Source organism: Armigeres subalbatus, chromosome 1, assembly GCF_024139115.2.
Source record: "Armigeres subalbatus isolate Guangzhou_Male chromosome 1, GZ_Asu_2, whole genome shotgun sequence".
In the NCBI taxonomy this organism is placed as follows: domain Eukaryota; kingdom Metazoa; phylum Arthropoda; class Insecta; order Diptera; family Culicidae; genus Armigeres; species Armigeres subalbatus.
In genome coordinates this window covers 199,378,904-199,397,358 of record NC_085139.1, presented here as the reverse complement: position 1 = coordinate 199,397,358, position 18,455 = coordinate 199,378,904, and the positions used below count along the sequence as shown (strand labels likewise).

At 41.7% G+C, this 18,455-nt stretch overlaps 1 protein-coding gene across 1 annotated transcript in view; it reads left to right on the top strand.

Annotated features, from left to right (window-relative positions):
* The window catches only part of LOC134205666 (C-signal), a 22,353-nt gene extending 3,898 nt beyond the window's left edge, over window positions 1-18,455 (top strand). Inside the window, exons 2-4 of the mRNA XM_062681158.1 lie at window positions 16,112-16,163; window positions 16,232-16,422; window positions 17,852-18,455. Coding sequence (XP_062537142.1) covers window positions 16,112-16,163; window positions 16,232-16,422; window positions 17,852-18,226 — 618 coding nt within the window. The 3' untranslated portion in view covers window positions 18,227-18,455. The remainder of the gene's footprint in view (window positions 1-16,111; window positions 16,164-16,231; window positions 16,423-17,851) is intronic.

The window sequence follows — 18,455 nt, the reverse complement described above, 5'->3', positions numbered from 1 at the left end:
CACTGGATGTTGAAATGATTAGCACTTTGATCAACACCAATAATGTCTCCACTGGAATTGAAAGTGCTATGCTATTGAATTCACAGGTTCAACACTATTGATTTAAGAGTGGAGCGATATTGGTGATGTTCTAAAAATAGATGACAGTTCTTTCATCTGTTCTGCTTATTTCAAGAGGTATTTCGAAGTGTGAGATGGAGTCATGGTAAGACGAAGGACTTTCAAGCAAAGGTATGTTATTCAAATCTGAGCTGGGGTAATTCTATTTTTTTTTATTTTGTTGTTTTATATTCAAAACATTGTGCACGTCAAATGGAAGTGGTGGTCTTTGAATGCGACAAGCTCAGCTATTGATATTGATTTGATTCCAAAGTAGTGCATATTTAAATGTAGAACAGTTCGCATGGACGTGTATATTTTTTACCGTGTAATTCCAAATCGTTGATAAATTCCAGGAGTACTACTTGCAGACACATCATCTGTTTATTGATTTCAAGGCGGCGTACGATTCAGTAAAACGTAATGAATTATGGCAAATTATGCTTGAACATGGTTTCCCGGCGAAACTGATACGGCTGATTCGTATAACGTTGGACGGATCGAAATCGAGTGTAAGGGTTGCGGATGAAATATCGACGTCATTTGTTACCTTAAGCCCAGTATCCACTTAAAAAGTAGAGAGGTTACGGAATTTTGTTCAATATTACCAAGCGGAATTTTGACAACTGATTGCATGGAGCAAAATATCACTTTTACTTGCGGAATAATCGAGCGACTATTTTTCCGAAAGTAAAGTAGTAAAGTAAAGCTCCCATTAGTTTGCGTGGGAACCTTACAAATTCTCTTTTTGATTTTTGTTCTTTTCAGGTGGACACTGTTGAAGAAATTTCTTTTCAACTTTTTACTTTTCCGATTCAGTAAACGGAATTCAACATGGGATTGGGATAGAAAAAGGAATTTCTTTTTATAACACGATACCAACCTTTAGATGGATTAAAGCAGGGTGATGCACTCTCGAATCTATTGTTCAATATAGCGCTCGAGAGAGCAATTAGGAGAGCTGGTGTGCAAAGAAGCGGTACCATTATCACAAGATCGCATATGCTCCTGGGATTTGCGGACGATATCGATATTAATATCTGGATTGATCGCCGTGCCGTGGAAGAGGCTTTTGTGCCTTTTAAGAGGGAGATAGCAGGGATTGGACTCACGATCAATACCAGCAAAACGAAGTACATTGTCGCTGGAAATCAACGTGGGTTCATTAGTGACGATGGTAGCGAAATGGTACTGGATGGTGAAAAATTTGAAGTGGTAGAAGAATTTGTGTAGCTTGGAACATTGGTGACGTGCGATAATGATATATTACCCGCGAGGTGAAAAGGCGTATTGCAGCTGCAAATAGGGCTTATTACGGACTTCGTAACCAGCTTAAGTCCCGTAGTCTGCAAACGAAAACAAAACTCGCGCTGTATACTACTCTGATTCTTCCGGTGGCTTTATACGGCCATGGAACAAGGACGTAAAAGGTGGCTGATCGGAGAGCTTTCGGAGTGTTTGAGCGTAAGATGCTACGGACAATACTCGGCGGTAAACAGGAGAACGGTATCTGGCGGCGTCGCATGAATCACGAACTGTACCAGGTGTATAAAGGGCTGGATATTATTAAGCTCATACAACACGGCAGACTACGGTGGGCTGGTCACGTTGTTCGTATGCCGGAAGAACGTCAAGCGAAGATAATATTTAGTAGAGAACCCGGAAGAGGCCGCAGGCTTCGTGGAAGACTGCGTACACGATGGCTTTTTGCAGTTGAAGAGGACCTGAGGGCACTCAATGTTCAGGGAGACTGGAAGCGATTGGCCCAGGATCGAGTCCAGTGGAGAAGGATATTCCATTCGGCGTAGGTTCATCGAAGAGCTATAGCCCATCAAGTAAACAAGTGCCCTTTTATATTTTAAGTCAACTTTTAGGGCTGTATTTTTTTCATGGTTACTTGGGTATTGTTAAACGCCCGTGTATTTCTTATGGGCGTTCAACGGGAGGTGAACCAGCCAAGGGCTGAAAGCCTCTTTAATAAAGAAGAAAATAAAATGGGCCTTTAACAATAGGTGAAAAAAAAAATAGCCGTTCAACTTTTGGCGGTTTTCCCTAATAGACAATAACTTTGAGATGCACTCGAGTCGAATCCAACAGTCGGAGAAAGGCATGCTCACCAATGGGGAATAAATTTGGGGTTATCAAGTGAAAATTTTAAATTTCCGTATCCAACAATTTTCATATTTTGAGTAACACCAATTTTGTTCGAACCTAGTAACATAGGTAATCAAAGAATTAGTGCGCGATCGATTTGGATGTACAGAACGGTTTCGAGACTCCCGTTATTTCGTTCTTGTTTTTAATTCTTTTTATTTCTTACTTTTATTTGGTAGGAGCTTTGTGTTACTTAACCGTCACTGTTTCAAATCTAATGTGCTATTCTGCTGTATGGAATCCTCCAAGAATCTATTTTTAGATTTCCATTATTAATTATTGTTGTCGTTACCGGTCCATCTCATCGTGTGTTCAGTGTCCATTTAAATTGTGCTTGTCGTAAGTCAGAAGATTTTTTTATGTCTTTATTAGAGAGATTTTTTTATGTCTTTATTAAAGAGGTTTGGGGTTCTCCTTAGCCGTGCGGTAAGATACGCCCATCAAGCAAGACCATGCTGAGAATGGGTGGGTTCGATCCCGGTCCGGTCTAGGAAATTGTCTCGAACTCCCTGGGCATTTAAGTATCATCGTGTTAGCCTCATGATATACGAATGCAAAAATGCTAACTTGGCTTAGAAACCTCGCAGTTAATAATTGTGGTGTGGTCTGTGGTGGCAATGTCACAGTGATGGTTGTTCTGCCAATGAAGAAAATTAGAAAGGTTTGGAGCCCTGGGCTGGCTCACCTCTTAAAGTAAAACAATCATTGCATCGTTCGGATACCATTTATTCAGGTACGTTGGAGGATTTCCTCCGAGATGAAAAATTCGTCAGTCATCATCAGGCAGTCGTGACGGTAAGGCGCGTTTCCCAAAACGCCACCGTATGGACTGCACATGTGGTTTGATGGGGTAATCAAACCCATGATCATCCGCTTATAAGACGAACGTGATTATTTTGTTAAATCATTTGTGCGCGATCGGTGCAGAACAGCCTCGAGACTCGCCTTACACGCGACATACCGTTTACCAAAACGAACATCGCTACCGCTCTACCCCATATATCCTACATCCCAGTGATTACTCGTGGAAGTGCAGATGACTCGTCGGCTTTCTATCAATGCGAGTATCACGTCAACATATTCCTACCGATTCCTTCAATGACCTGCATTCGGACACGGCCGGCGTGGGTATTGCTTAATTTTGGGTTACACGTTGTTCGCTCGTACCAATATGTTCAGACCTCACTGTAGATTTGATTGTTTTTGTATGAAGAAATTTGTATTAATTATCCGTACTGTACTGACGTCTGGACGAAACCAAAAGTGTAAGTGCTTGTCCGTTGTTATATTTGTAATTAATTATTGTTAATAAATGTTTACAGTTTCGAGTGTCTGGCGGAACGCAACACTGGAAAACACGTTTCTGTCCAACGTCCGAAAACGAACGCGGCGGGATGAATTCCCGTCGTAACATTCTCGAAAACTTTTGTCGTCGAGGACAACAGCTGGAACAATTATTGCTGGAAGATGGCGTCGGCGGAGTCGAGCTGCTATCTGGTGAATATTCCGAATGATTAATCGCAACCAGACCAATCGAGTGGACCAAATGATACAGAAATATTACATCTGATTAGCCTGGCCGCAGTTTAGTGGTTGAGATCAACAGTTCGGAGAACTCTCGGAGAGCGCTAAATCGGTTTCGAGGAAAAGGAGTAATCGATCTGTGTTGGTGAACTCTAATCGTGATTACTTGTGGGATGGCGGAGTCATCTGCAAGTTGTTTGTGCTTTGGTTGTGATATTTTTTAAGTTCGATATTTTCAGTGCATATTAGTGCGGAACTGAATGCATATTAGTGAATGTATATAGAGTGTTGAATGTATGTGGAGTAAACCAATTAACTGTTATGGAAGTTCAACTTGGTTTACGGGCGGGGGAACGTTCGATCGTACCAATATGTTCAGACCTCACTGTAGATTTGATTTTTTTGTATGAAGAATTTTGTATGAATTATCCATACTGTACTGACGTCTGGACGAAACCAAAAGTGTAAGTGCTTGTCCGTTGTTATATTTGTAATTAATTATTGTTAATAAATGTTTACAGTTTCGAGTGTCTGGCGGAACGCAACACTGGAAAACACGTTTCTGTCCAACGTCCGAAAACGAACGCGGCGGGATGAATTCCCGTCGTAACACACGTTTTTACACATTGAAGAGGATACCTATTAGTCTCAAATATCATCTGGTGGTTCAGCTCGCTTGGCAATAACGGAACAGTAACCGAGGGCAGTCAATCATGCTCATGTTCAAACCAGTGACATATTTCAAGCTCTATCTGGAATAAGGGCGAATGTCGCAAGAGAGGATTCTCTTCGTCGACTTCCCCTCTTTTTATATAAAAGTGACAAGCAGCGGATTTCCTTGAGCTTTATCACCTCAAAACGATAGAAAACAATGCGAACTTGCATTCTGAGGTTATAAACTGCAAAGAAATACCCTGATTGTCACTTTTATTCAAAAGAGGGGAAGTCGAAGAAGAGAATTCTCTCTTGCGACATTCGCCCTTTTATCAGATAGAGCTTGATATAATCAAATGAATTTTCTTATAATATTAATGCATGATGGCACTACATCCTTCAATACACCAAACTGTTTTACTTAGTTTACATTGGACGGTCATGTCTTGTATAACCCTTCTGATTTTTCTTCCCATACAAGGCCAGGCCAGTCTACTGATCAATTTTGTCAATATTTTTCTTGAACACAGTGGATCCTCCATGATTCGATAACTCGATTGTTGGAATTCACATAGTCCTTCGATAAAACGGTCTGATCTGTCACAATTCGGCAGTTTTCGGCAATATGCAGGGATGTAAAGTTTCCATTTCCTTAGAAGATATCAAATTTATTTGGATCATAGGGGAGGAGAAGATTGTCAACTGTCATCGAGAGAAAAAGAAGAATCATTGAAATTTCACACGGTGTGGTATAGGAAATGGAGTATATTTTTGTTATAAAACAAAAACTAAACATGTTTTTCAAAAAAATCTTGGTTTAAGGGGTTAGAATTTCAAAAGCACACATAACAGACATGATATCTGGTTTTTTATATTTTTTTTTCAAATAAGCACTCAATGCTTAAGATTGTTGAATTTCTAACCCCACAAACTAAAAATTGTTTGGCTAAAATTTTCTTATAACGTTCCAGAGGCATTTTAATTCTCATTTTGTATATCATGCCACGTCAAATTCCATGATTCCACTTTTCTCGAGACTTTTCCAGATGGCAGCACTGATGAAGGAGCAGCCCCTATTGAAGCGAATTTTTCTATGTGATCTTTAAGAACTGCGTATCAAGCCCATTATCTAAGCGATATACAATGTCTCAGCTGTTGTTTGACACAGCTGATTTACAAAAAAACGTAGACGCAGCATATAACATCGATACCGACGAAAGCAGGAAGTAGAAAACTCGGCAATCAGTATTATCAATTGGCTGATGATGGCAACCGTTATAGATTACAGTTTAGTCAAAGCTGCATTAGACTTCATAAAAAAATTGATATCTCAAAATAGGATTATCTATAAAGTAAAACCAGTTAAACTTGCCATATAGGTGATTGGCTTAAAGATTTGACTAGATAACGCGATAAGACTGCATTTGACGACTGCTGCAGTGTATCAAAATGTGATGTCATTACTTTATCAAGAATTTTCCTCGTAATACAAGAAACACTAGATTCACTATCAATACATTCATTATGACTTTCACTTTTTACGTAGTCTCTGTCCTACTATCTGTGTGTGGTTTTTATCGGCGACATCAAACTCTGCATCTGTTAAATTGTTCAACCTGCTGGTACGCTATGACGTGCCGTTTCTGTGACACGTGTTCTGGATGAGCAACACCGGAACGACATTCTAATCTCACTGTTTAAATTGAATTTTATAAATTACAAAGATTCTACGGCTGTTCGGTCACATTGAGAGTTGACGTTAAGTCAATGTCAACTTCTCTCCACGAAAAGCCTAGTTAGCCGTGTGGTGTCGGCAGCTGGTTGTCTAGCTAAGAATAACGCTACGGATTGCCCTGTTCCAGTGGTAGAAGTCCACCATACAGTTGGCCTCTAATTCTTGGTGTGATGCGGCTTTATGCTTACCGTGCCTACGAATGAATGGTTAGGGGGGTCCAATAAAACCCAACCGGCAACCACTAACGGAACCTGTGAAGCACCAGGGCATCCTTCACAGTATTGAGGCCTTAGGGGCGATCCATATATCACGTGGACAATTTTGGGGGGAGGGGGCGTGTGGCGAATGTCCATGTGGCAAATACAAATTTTTGAAATTTTATATGAGCAAGTCCACGTGGGGGGAGAGGGTATATAAAACTGACCAAAATCAGTCCACGTGGTATATGGACAGCCCCTTACTGCGCTAACCGGAACGTAGTTCACTTTTTGCTTCTCCGAAATACTCGGCTACTCTTATTCAGTCTCAACTTGAGGTTAAACAAGGGTGGGATTGTTTTTATTTAGTTTTTCATCAAAAGCAATCATGCTTGGGTGCGTTCTTAGATATTGAGGGTGCTTTTGACAACGTGTCTTTCGATGCAATATTGGAAGCCGCACGTTGTCATGGGCTCCCTAATATAATAACCAAATGGATTCACCAGATGCTTAAAAACCGACATCGACCAAAACCAAAAATCCAAAATCAAAAATCGACTACTACCAAAAATCCAAAACCATAAATCGACTACTCGACATTACGTCAAGCAGCGATTAGGAAATTAAGGCCCGATGCCCACGTAGCGTCTTTTCAACGCTGCGTGCACAAGGCGTTTTTTTTTCTTCCCAAGTAATTGAGGGGGAATCTGCTCAACAGACATCCTGGGTTGTCCAGGTAGTGCGGGGTAAGGGACTACCTCCAACAGCAAACGGAGGCAGGACTACATCCCCGACCCGCTAAACCGTTTCCATCCCGGGACCATCGTCCCTAACCCCTAATCCCAAGGCGTCAAGCGACCCGTGCCGCGGGGATGCATGGCCAGGGGGGTGAAATAATAAGCTAGGCCTTTAACGGAGCCTGTGGGGTACCTGGGCACCCTCCACAGTAATTGTCCCTTACCGCGTTATGCTGGGCTCTGGCGTGGTGGACCTCTTTTCCCGAGCAACTCGTGGGACCAAAATGGAAAACCAAGTCAATTCTTCAATTAGTGGTAGTAGTGTAGGCGACAACCCCTTCGCAAGAGGTGGGTTGTTCAGGTCTCCGCCTAGGAGGCCAGAGGCAATAGTCGGCAGCTCAGTGCGCAGCCCCAGCGTGGGTCACTCAACCTTCCTCTCAGCTATAAAAACGCCGGTAGAAGTTATTGACGGCCCATGGCTTGTGAAGGCGATGAACCGCAAACGCGATGGGCTTTCGGCCTTCGAGGTGGCGACGGAACAGCTGGACGCCATCATCGACTTTGCGTCATCGAAGCATAATATCAGCAAGGACCTCAAGAGGAGCTTGCAGAAACTTCGAAAGTCGATGCTGGACGCCAAGCTGGAGAGGGCGGTCGGGACGGCCAAGTGTAAACCCGTGAAATCGGTGGAGTCGAGGTCTACCCAGACTGAGGCCCAAGGATTCGGGGACTCGGGCAAGGTCGAATCGACCGAAGGCGTGCCAGCTAAGACGGTGGTGCCAAAGTCTACCCAGACTGAGGCTCAAGTATTTGCGGGTACGTCGGGGGTGACTGCTCCAACGGAGCAGACACAAAACGGGGGAGACAGTCTCCAGGGGATGAGCTCCCTGGGGGCCGCTCCAAAACGTGGAGGGTTACTACCCCGAACAAGGGTAGCGGGGCTGGGAAGCTGAACCCCGGTCAGGTACCTCCAAAACCGGGGGAGGATGGACCTGGAAAGGTCCGTCCACTCAGGCAAGACGGTGGTAAGGGGTTACGGCAGGCTGAAAGTTCTCAGCCGCACCAGACCAGGGAAATAGAGGGGAATGACGCCTCCTGGACCCTGGTCAAGAACAAGAGGAAACCGAAGACGTCAAGGGCCGAAAAGAAGGCCCAGGCGAATGAGGGTAGCAAGACGTCTAGGGTAGGCGCCAATCGCTCCAGGGCGATGCCCTAGTCATCACGGCGGACGAGGCTAAGTACTCGGATGTTTTGAAGGCGATGAGGAGTGACGTCAAGCTCGGTGAACTCGGTGCCGACGTACGTCGAATAAGACGTACCCGGATGGGCGAGATGATACTCGAGCTGAAGCGGGGCGTCTCGCAAAGGGCGCCGCCTACAAGAAGTTGGCGGAGGAGGTCCTAGGCGAGACGGTCAAGGTGAGGGCACTCACGACGGAGGTGAATCTAAGGGTTAAAGACCTGGACGAGATCACTGAAGTCGAAGAGCTCGTCACGGCACTGCGGCGACAGTGTGAAGTGGAGACGCCCACCGCAGCCGTTCGGCTACGGAAAGGTCCGGCAGGGACGCAGGTAGCATTGGTTCGGCTATCTGCAGCGGACGCCTTCAAGGTAGTCAAGTTAGGGAGCGTCAAGGTGGGATGGTCGGTATGCCCTGTGCGCATATACGAGCAACCCGAAGTTTGCTTCAAGTGCCTGGAACCGGGGCACAAGCAATGGGACTGCAAAGGCCCTGACAGAAGCAATCTCTGCCGACGCTGCGGATTGGAGGGACATAAGGCACAATGCTGCACGAACCCTCCCAATTGTTTGATTTGTTCCAGCAAAGCTGTGAACAGCAAGCACCCCATGGGGGGTTCGATGTGCCCGGCGTTTAAGCGTGCTGCAAAATCAAAGTGCAGGTAAAGCAGCTGGCTTGCTCGGCTTCGCCCGAGTGTTTGGTGTGCGCAGGTTTAGAGGAAACGGCGGAACACGTGTTGTTCGTGTGCTTACGTTTTCGCGCAATGCGTGACCACATGCTTGCCACATGTGGTCTGGACACTACCCCGGACAACCTAGTTCGGAGGATGTGTAAAGACGAAGTTGGCTGGAACGCCGTTTTATCGGCTATCGCCCAAATCGTCTCGGAGCTACACAGAAGGTGGCGCGTGGACTCAAGGATGGCTAGTTCAGGCGCAAATAAGAGGTGGTCAAGGGATCGGAGTCGGCTTCATGGGTCATACCGGTGGTCATGCTCTGTGGTCGAACTCGATCCTTTTATCGAACAAGTGGCCGCGCGAAGAACAACATGGTATCGTCGCTTTCGCGGCGTCAGTCAACCAGGCGGGTTCCGAGCCCGAGGACGGAAAAGGGGTCCTCGTCAAGGCTGGGGCAGGCGTAGGCCTCGCGTCGGCAAGTCCCTCTGTGTGTTGGCGAATAGGCCCTATCGCAGAAAGGTCAATTTGGGGTGCACGCGGCATCATCATTCTTGATACCAGTCGTGCAGAGGGAAGCAGGCGCGAAGTCGACCCTTCCCACCTTCCGAGGACATAGGGCGTGGTAAGGCCACCTGGAAAGCCGGCAATGCGCTGGCACGATACCACGCCTCATGTCCTCGGATGGTGGGAAGGGTCGACTTCGCGCCTGCTTCCCTCTGCACGACTGGTATCAAGAATGATGATGCCGCGTGCACCCCAAATTGACCTCTCTGCGATAGGGTCTATTCACCAACACACAGAATGACTTGCCGGCGCGGTGGCTACACCTGCCCCAGCCTTGACGAGGAGCCCTTTCCGTCCTCGGGCTCGGAGGGCTGCCCGGTTGACCGACGCCGCGAAAGCGACGATACCATGTTGTTCTTCGCGCGGCCACTTATTTGATAAAAGGATCGAGTTCGACCACAGGGCATGACCACAGATATGACCCATGAAGCCGACTCCGATCCCTTGGACCACCTCTTATTTGCGCCTGAACTAGCCATCCTTGAGTCCACGCGCCACTTTCTGTGTAACTCCGAGACGATTTGGACGATAGCCGATAAAACGGCGTTCCAGCCAACTTCATCTTTACACATCCTTACACCCTTAGCCGTGCGGTAAGACGCGCGGCTACAAAGCAAAACCATCCTGAGGGTGGCAGTGTTCGATTCCCGGTGCCGGTCTAGGCAATTTTCGGATCGGAAATTGTTTCGACTTCCCTGGGCATAAAAGTATCATCGTGCTAGCCTCATGATATACGAATGCAAAAATGGTAACCTGGCTTAGAAACCTCGCAGTTAATAACTGTGGAAGTGCTTAATGGACACTAAGCTGCGAGGCGGTTCTGTCCCAGTGTGGAGATGTAATGCCAATAAGAAGAACATCCTTACACATCCGGGGTAGTGTCCAGACCACATGTGGCAAGCAAGCAAGCAACGGCGTTAAAAGGACGCATGTGTGCATCGGGAAAAAGCGGTAACGCTATTGAGATTACTCAATAATGGCGGTTTTCTACCAATGGATTTGCCGACGACTATCTAATATTGATAGTCGTTTTTTGTATAACTACTTTATTCGACCAGAGCAAAACGCTCTTCAGGCAGTCGAAAATTGGTGTCGCCAATATGGCCTTTCGGTTAATCCGAATAAAACATCTATTGTATTTTTCACGGAAAAACGTAATGGTATTCGCCCATTACATCTTTCTGACTCTGAAATCAATGTAACGGATTAGGTAATGTATGTGGGACTTATTTGGTTTTCGGTCAATGCCGGCGAACTTTTGGTAAAAGTTGGGGTCTTAATCCCAATTATATCAAATGGATTTACACAACAGTTTTACGACCAATTTTCGCCTATGGATGTATAGTGTGGTGGCAAACGGGTAAAGTTAGGACAATGGTGCGTTCTATTCGACTCCCACGGCTGCTCTCGGGGTTCTCTTCAACGTGGCCCCATTACACATTCATCTCAAACAAGAAGCACTCTTTTGTACCTACCGAGTATGGGTTCTCGGCTTCATGGAAGAGAAACCGCAGTTCTACACACACTTCGTTGTTACAACTCATGATTGATTGGGACGGAACTGTCCTTGCTCCAAGTGATCTCACACTCGATATTAGTTTTCCTTATAGGACATTTTCAACACAATTCCATTCGCGGGATAAGTGAACATCTGGCTATTTGGAGAGAAGTATGTCGGACAACATTGTTTGTTACACTGACGGCTCCCTCTTCGAAAGTAGAGCGGGTGCAGGTGTCTACTCGCGTGAGCTGAGATTGGATCAGTCCCACTCACTGAGTAGACACTGCACTGTCTTTCAAGCGGGAATATTTGCTATTATGTGTGGAGTGCAATCCTCCCCCCACCCCTTTGACCACGTGGTTTTTTTCAAGTAATTTTTTTTTTAAACCTTATATAACTAAAACATATGGTTAATCCGATCAATTTTGAAGATGGACAATTTTAACTGATTCAAAATCAAACTAAACCCAGCATGGAAATTATAAATTTTCATGAATTCGAACATTTTGATTATGTTATCAAGTTGTAATGTGTATCAGGTATTAGTATATCTAGAACTCGCACACCTTCGATGCATCAGGAGGAAACAAAAAAAATGTGGACTCGCGAATATGTTATAAAAATTTGTAATGGTTTAGAAATATTCCAAAATATCCCTATATTTTTTATTTTTTTTTATTTCTTTATTGGTGATTTTTTTAAAATAATTATGAAGTTCACCACTGAATATCCCTATAGATTCCGAAGAGTATTTAGGATATTCCGTAGCTCTGGAGGTACTGGAAATTCTTAAGATATATTAACCTCAGCGAAGCATCTGAACTGAACTGAAGGTTTTTCTAAGGGCATACAAGTTTTATTCAGAATATCAAAACTCTCTTCATTATGCCAAGATTCTATGATTCTAATCAGAACCGTAACACAATGTCCTTAATATTCCTTTGCCTGAATTATACAGTTTTGGCTTAAAATGCAAGTTTTCATTTTAAATCTACAGTCTTTAATATCTTTGGGTTCCTTTTGGTATTCTAGAATTTATTGTCATATTTTGGTATTTAACCCTCTCAGGACGATTTTTTTACATGGATTTAACGTACATATTTAGGGGTTTCCACTCGATCTTGCCAAAACTAGTATAGAAAAAACTAAAAAGTCGTACTTTTTTCGGGTGTCATAGGCCAAACTGCTCTGAAGTACATATCCTCGAAAGTATCAAAATCATGTCAAGAAACAAAATGTCCTAAGACATGATATTACGGAGTTTTGAAACGACCCGATCAACCAAGTCCTGAACGATGTATCCGTGCATCGCTAAGCATCCAAGCAGGTCCATTGAGCCAATACGATTTCATTTATTACTTTCAAGACCTTCCATGAGTCGATGTTCTAAGATACGATATCGACTGAAATGAAAACTCAGCCTAAAAAATTTTAAAAAATTTCCATAACAATTAGGAAATTTCCAATAAAGAAATCATGGAATTAGCAATAAAAAAATATAAAATTTTCTACAAATAATGCAAAATTTCCATAAACAATTAAGAATTGTCCACAAAACAAAAATAAATTAACACTTTTAAAACCAAAAATTACAAACATAAAAGAAGAATTTTCCATAAAGAAATCAAAATGTTTCACGGAAAAAATACAAACATTCCATAAATAAATCAATATTAGAAAAAAAATATTTTCAACAAAATAAATATTTATTTAACCAAAAATTAAAACCTTTCCATGAAAAAATCAATAATGAGTATTGAAAAAAAGGAAATTTTCTATCAAAGAATATAAAAAAGCATTAAAATTAAGCATTTTTCCATAGATTAACCCTTCTTTAAAAGCGTTTGAAGTTCATGGAAAATTTTATCAATTTGGTTGCTTTTCTTTCTAATTTTCTTATTTTTTATTGCTCTTTATTGATGTGAAAGAAACCCAGCATTGCCCAGGTGTTGCAAATGTCACAATGAACTATTTGCAGCACCGCACTCTAGATCAATTTCCGTGCGTTTGTTTTCTTTTCCTCAACAGCTGACCAAAAATTGTATTTTAATGACTTTTTACATTTCCCCGTTAAATTCACTAACTTTGTATATACACAAACATTGCGGATCCCAAAACGAATCGATTAGGGGAAAATCTTGCAAATCGGTCAACCGGTTCGCGAGTTAAATCGTCAAGAAGGAAATCTCAACTCATTTTTATTATATAGAGATTATGTGTAGAAAAAAATATTTATTTTGTGAAAATTTTTGTAATTGTTTATTGCTAATATTGATTTATTCATGAAAATTTTGTATTTTTTTCATGGAACATTTTGATTTCTTTATGGAAAATTCTTATTTTACAATTGCAGTTTTTGATCTCAAAAGTGCTAATTTATTATTGTTGAATTTTTTTTCGGAATTTACGCTGGAGTTGCTTTGTTTTTTTTCATTAACAATTTGTAGCAAAATTTCCAAGCAAAACTTTTCACAGAGAATTGTTCAAAAATCATTCGGAATGCCAGCACTTCATCAGGATTGTATGAAGTAAAGTCAAAGTTTTTACAGGCAATTTCTTTACTGGATTTTTCCTGAATATCTTCAAGAAATTCTTTTGAAGTGTTTTTCTTGGATTATTGTAAAAACATGAACATTTTTCAAAATTGTAGCTGCAGTCCGCTAATGCAAAAGTGTCAGCGGCGTGATGCCAAAAACCATCTGCGGCGGTGGCGCGGCGGATTTTTTCTTTATATTTTTCCATTTTTCCTTTCCATTTTTTTTTGTGGAAATTGAGACTGAATCGCAACCTGTTTTTTCGTTTATTTTTTTTATGGAAATGGGCTAAGGCTAAGATGGTCAAATAACGCAGATACGCATCGACGTTGCGACCGACGCTGCGTTACCGGTTATTTTCGATGCACACCTAGGGTCGGTGTACCAGTTGTCGCCATACATAAGAACAACTGTTTTTAAAAAAATAAGTAAATGGCATGTGGGTGGACTTTATATATCAAGCGGAAGGTTTAACTTCCTGCTCCTTAGAACAGCTGTGAAAACCACAATAAAATATGTTATAATCCTCAAAATTGATTAATCCATAATAGGAACGCATGCACCAGTATTCTTAATTTTGGTTCCTTATTTGGCAAATCCCATTGTTTTCTTATGGGACTGGCCAAATAGGGACCACTAGTGCCACAACTGGTGCAAAGGACGTTAAAAATTAAGCAAAATCAATTTTTACAATTATGCTTTGCTTGTTGTGGAGAAAATCAAAGGTGTTATCGTGCCATATGAATATGCATTATCGATATGAACTTGGTTTGCGGTGATTTGATTGGTCATTTGGCATATAAAGCACTAGTGCGACAATTGGTGCTATAGCCACAACTGGTACACCTAGCCTACGTCTTTTCAACGCTGAGTTGAAAAGACGCTACGTGGGCATCGGTTCTAAGATGCGCTTTGCGTTTAATGATTTGTATTTTTTACACCGCTATTGTTAATCACCAAAAACTTTTCGTATAAAAAAAGACCACGTGGTTCGAGAGCAACACCCCCCCTCCCCCCATGTGGCTTATCGTGGTCATTTTGCAAACCCCCCCCTCCCCCCATATATGACCACGTGGTTTCTGGACGGCCCCTTATCATCTGATACGTGACTGCCAAGTTTATGCGCAACTGCGTTCCCAAATATTTGGTAAACACTATAGATAGTGGAATATATAGATGAGCGAAGATAAATCCTCTGTCTCCAAACGAACTGTCAAACGTGTCTCCAAACGAGCATGACGTCACGATTTCAATGGAAACGTTAAGGGCTGTGACGTCATATGCGCGTGTGCACGGGCAAAAAAATTAACTCAGCCATGCTTTCGCTCATCTATAGATTCTACTATCTATAGTAAACACTTACTAAATGAAATCGACTACAGAAACCTGAGTATTCAAAGTATTCTGTTGTTCATAACCCGTTGTGGTTAAGGAGCTATGAGCTTTTGTACGTGTGTACGTTGTATGCCCTCTTCAAGGGTCCCTTTCCCAAACTTCCCATTTTTCTCCCATCCATATTTCTTTCCTTTTTGTTCACTTTCTTTTCCGTCAGGTGCGTGATGAGAAAGGCTGTGAAGGCGATGGCACAAATCTCCCAAATTGAGGTGAACGTGCCCCTGGAGCCGACGTTCTGATACCTGATGATATTTTTCGAATAAGCAGTTAATGCTTAAGATTGTTGAATTTCTAACACCACAAACTAAAAATTGTTTGACTAACGCGATCTAGAGACATTTTAATTCTCATTTTCTATATCATGCCACGTCAAATCTCCATGATTCTACATGGTGCCAGCTCCCATTGAAGCAAATTTTCCTAGACCACACTCTTTAAGAACTGCGTATCAAGCCCATTATCTAAGCGATCTACAATGTCTCAGCTGATGTTTGACACAGCTGATTTACGAAAAAGTTGAACGCAGCATATTACGTCGTTACCGACGAAAGCAGATGCAGAAAACTCGACAATCGGTATTATCAGTTGGTTGATGATGGCAACCGTTATAGATTACAATTTAGTCAGAGCTCCATTAGACTTCATAAAAAAATGGATATCTCAAAATAGGATTATCTTGGTATAAAACCAGTTAAACTTAGAATTGACGTATCTACTGCCATATAGGTGATTGGCTCAATAGTTTGACTAGATATTAACGCGATAAGATAAATTGCATTTGACGACTGTATTGTATCAATATGTGATGTCATAACTTTATCAAGAATTTTCCTCGTACTACGAGAACCACTAAATTCACTATCAATACATTCATGATGACTTTCACTTTTTACCTATAGTCTCTGCCCTATTATCTGTGTGTGGTTTTTATCGGCGACATTAAACTCTCCATCTGTTAAATTAACCAACCTGCTGGTACGCTATGACGTGCCGTATCTGCGACACGTGTTCTGGATGAGCAACACAGGAACGACATTCCAATCTCACAGTTTAAATTTAATTTAGTAAATTACAAAGATTTTCCTCTCGGTTCTTATTTCAGGAGCTCAATTCACTCGGGAAGCAGCACAGTAACTTGCACATTCTCCAAATAGGTAAGGCCGGTAAAGCATGCTCAGACAAAACGATTGGCAATTAAACTCGCTTGATTATCGCCCGCTAGATTTGAAGGATGTCGACAAGTACGACCAGTTTGTGCTGGAAGTGGAAGCTATCGTTCAAGATAACGGGCTGAACGTGTTGTTTAACAATGCCGGCGTATCTCCGAAATCGACCCGTCTCAATTTCACCAAAAGCGAAGATTTGATCGATACGTTCGTGACGAATACCGTCGCGCCGATAATGCTCACAAAGGTATTCAAATAGATAAGTAGACAACATTGATGGGGTTACAAGCATAGGGATGTAAGTGACGTTTTTGGTCCAATTGCTTAAAAATAGAGCAAAAAAATCATAGTGTTTTACAGTAATATACTACCGTGCCATGTCCTATTACCGTGGGGCTAAGAACGTGTCCACAATAAATTTGCTATATAAAATTTATTTTGCGACAATCACCCTTGAAAACTATGTCGCTTCGACTTACTTTACTTCACATTTAAATATTTTGATTTTAAATAGGTGTCTAAGTAGATTTGAACACAATGGGAGGATTTGTATTCAGATGAGGAATACTCTACTTCTCTATAAGAAACATTACGGAGAAGGCATCATAGTTGACGCAGTTAAGAAAATTTTGAAAAGAAGCATTATTTTAGAAATAATCGCAAAATGGATTCGCTAAATATTCTGCATAACTATTATAGAATATGTACAAATAATGAAACTTCGAAATATAAGTTTATTTCTTAGTTTTATAGTCTGGTTTTATGTGGTACAAGTGTTCATTGTAGAATAACGTTGAAACTAAAAAAATATTAGCTGCCCGTCTATATACATTTTATCAATTTTATCTATAAAGAAAACTATTAACACAAGCTGTAGCTTATATAAGAAAACAAGGCATATTTTTGCTTGGTTCCTATTCAAACTAGTAGCTTGGATAGCAACAAAGTAACAAACTGAAAATGTGTTATTTTTTTGGCATGTCAGAGTTTCATACAATGAAAGTAAATTGAATTGCTCTCAAGAACTCAAAACCAGCATAGAAAAACTGCATAATTACCAAATCCCGTGTAAGAAGCGCGCGAAAAAACAAACGCATCGAGATTGAAAAAGCGTAAAGCATACTACCATGGGCTGGACACTTAGGTGGAATAATCCAATGTTGACTAATATTTTAAGTAGAAAGTAAAATTAATACATATTGATTTTTCTAAGAGTATTATTGAGGTTTTTATGCACTGCTCTGTCTACTCGTCTGATAAGATTAATTAGGATTCCCCTCAATCTAGGGACAATGAAAAATTATTCTACATGAGTCACTTATACAAAATATATTTGCCGAAGAAATTTGAAAAAAGTATAGATTTCTCGCGCTTAGGATCATGGATCATCGCTTTTTTCTTTCGTTAATAACTCAACTGAATTAAAAGTTACAACCATGATTGTTGTTTCGGGAGCAAGCTGCAACTATCCTTATCATTAAATCATTAAATTGAACGTAAACTGTTGACATTCGTTACATTGTTGAGCAGAAACCATGGATGAAGAGAAAACGATCAATGCAGTTTCGCTCCTATGATCTTAAGCGCGAGATTTGTTACAGTATCATTTTGAGCACGTGGGAAGCATTTTACAACAGTTTTTTTTTATCAACCTTTCTTTCCCACTTCAATCGCAGGCGTTTGTCCCTCTACTAAAGAAAGCTGCCGAAGTTAACGCTTCGTTACCGATGGGTCCGCAGAAAGCCTGTATCGTTAACATGAGTTCGATTTTGGGATCAATCGCTGCGAACACGGACGGCGGACTCTATGCGTATAGGACATCGAAGGCGGCGCTAAATGCAGCGACAAAATCGATTAGCCTGGACTTGAAGCCGAATCAGGTCATGGCCGTCGCTTTACATCCCGGATGGGTCCGTACCGATATGGGCGGCTCGAAGGCTCCGCTATCGGTGGATCAAAGCTGTGATGAGATGGTGCAGACGGTAATGCAGTTGAATGAGAAACACAACGGAGGATTTTTACAGTTTGATGGCAAAGAGTTGCCGTGGTGAGATGTTTGTGTTCAGTCAGTGGTGATGTCTCCGTTTATTAGTTAGATAGTGTTTCATAAGATGCATTGGGTTGGCGTAGCTATCTTTTGAGAGTTACTTGTTAAGTATTATATATGTTAGTTATGCTTTCAAGAAAGAAATCCATGATTATGTAATAGAATAGAATTATCGGGTTGATCTATAAAAATAAATATTAGAAAACGTATAGAATAATGCATAGTTTAGCAAA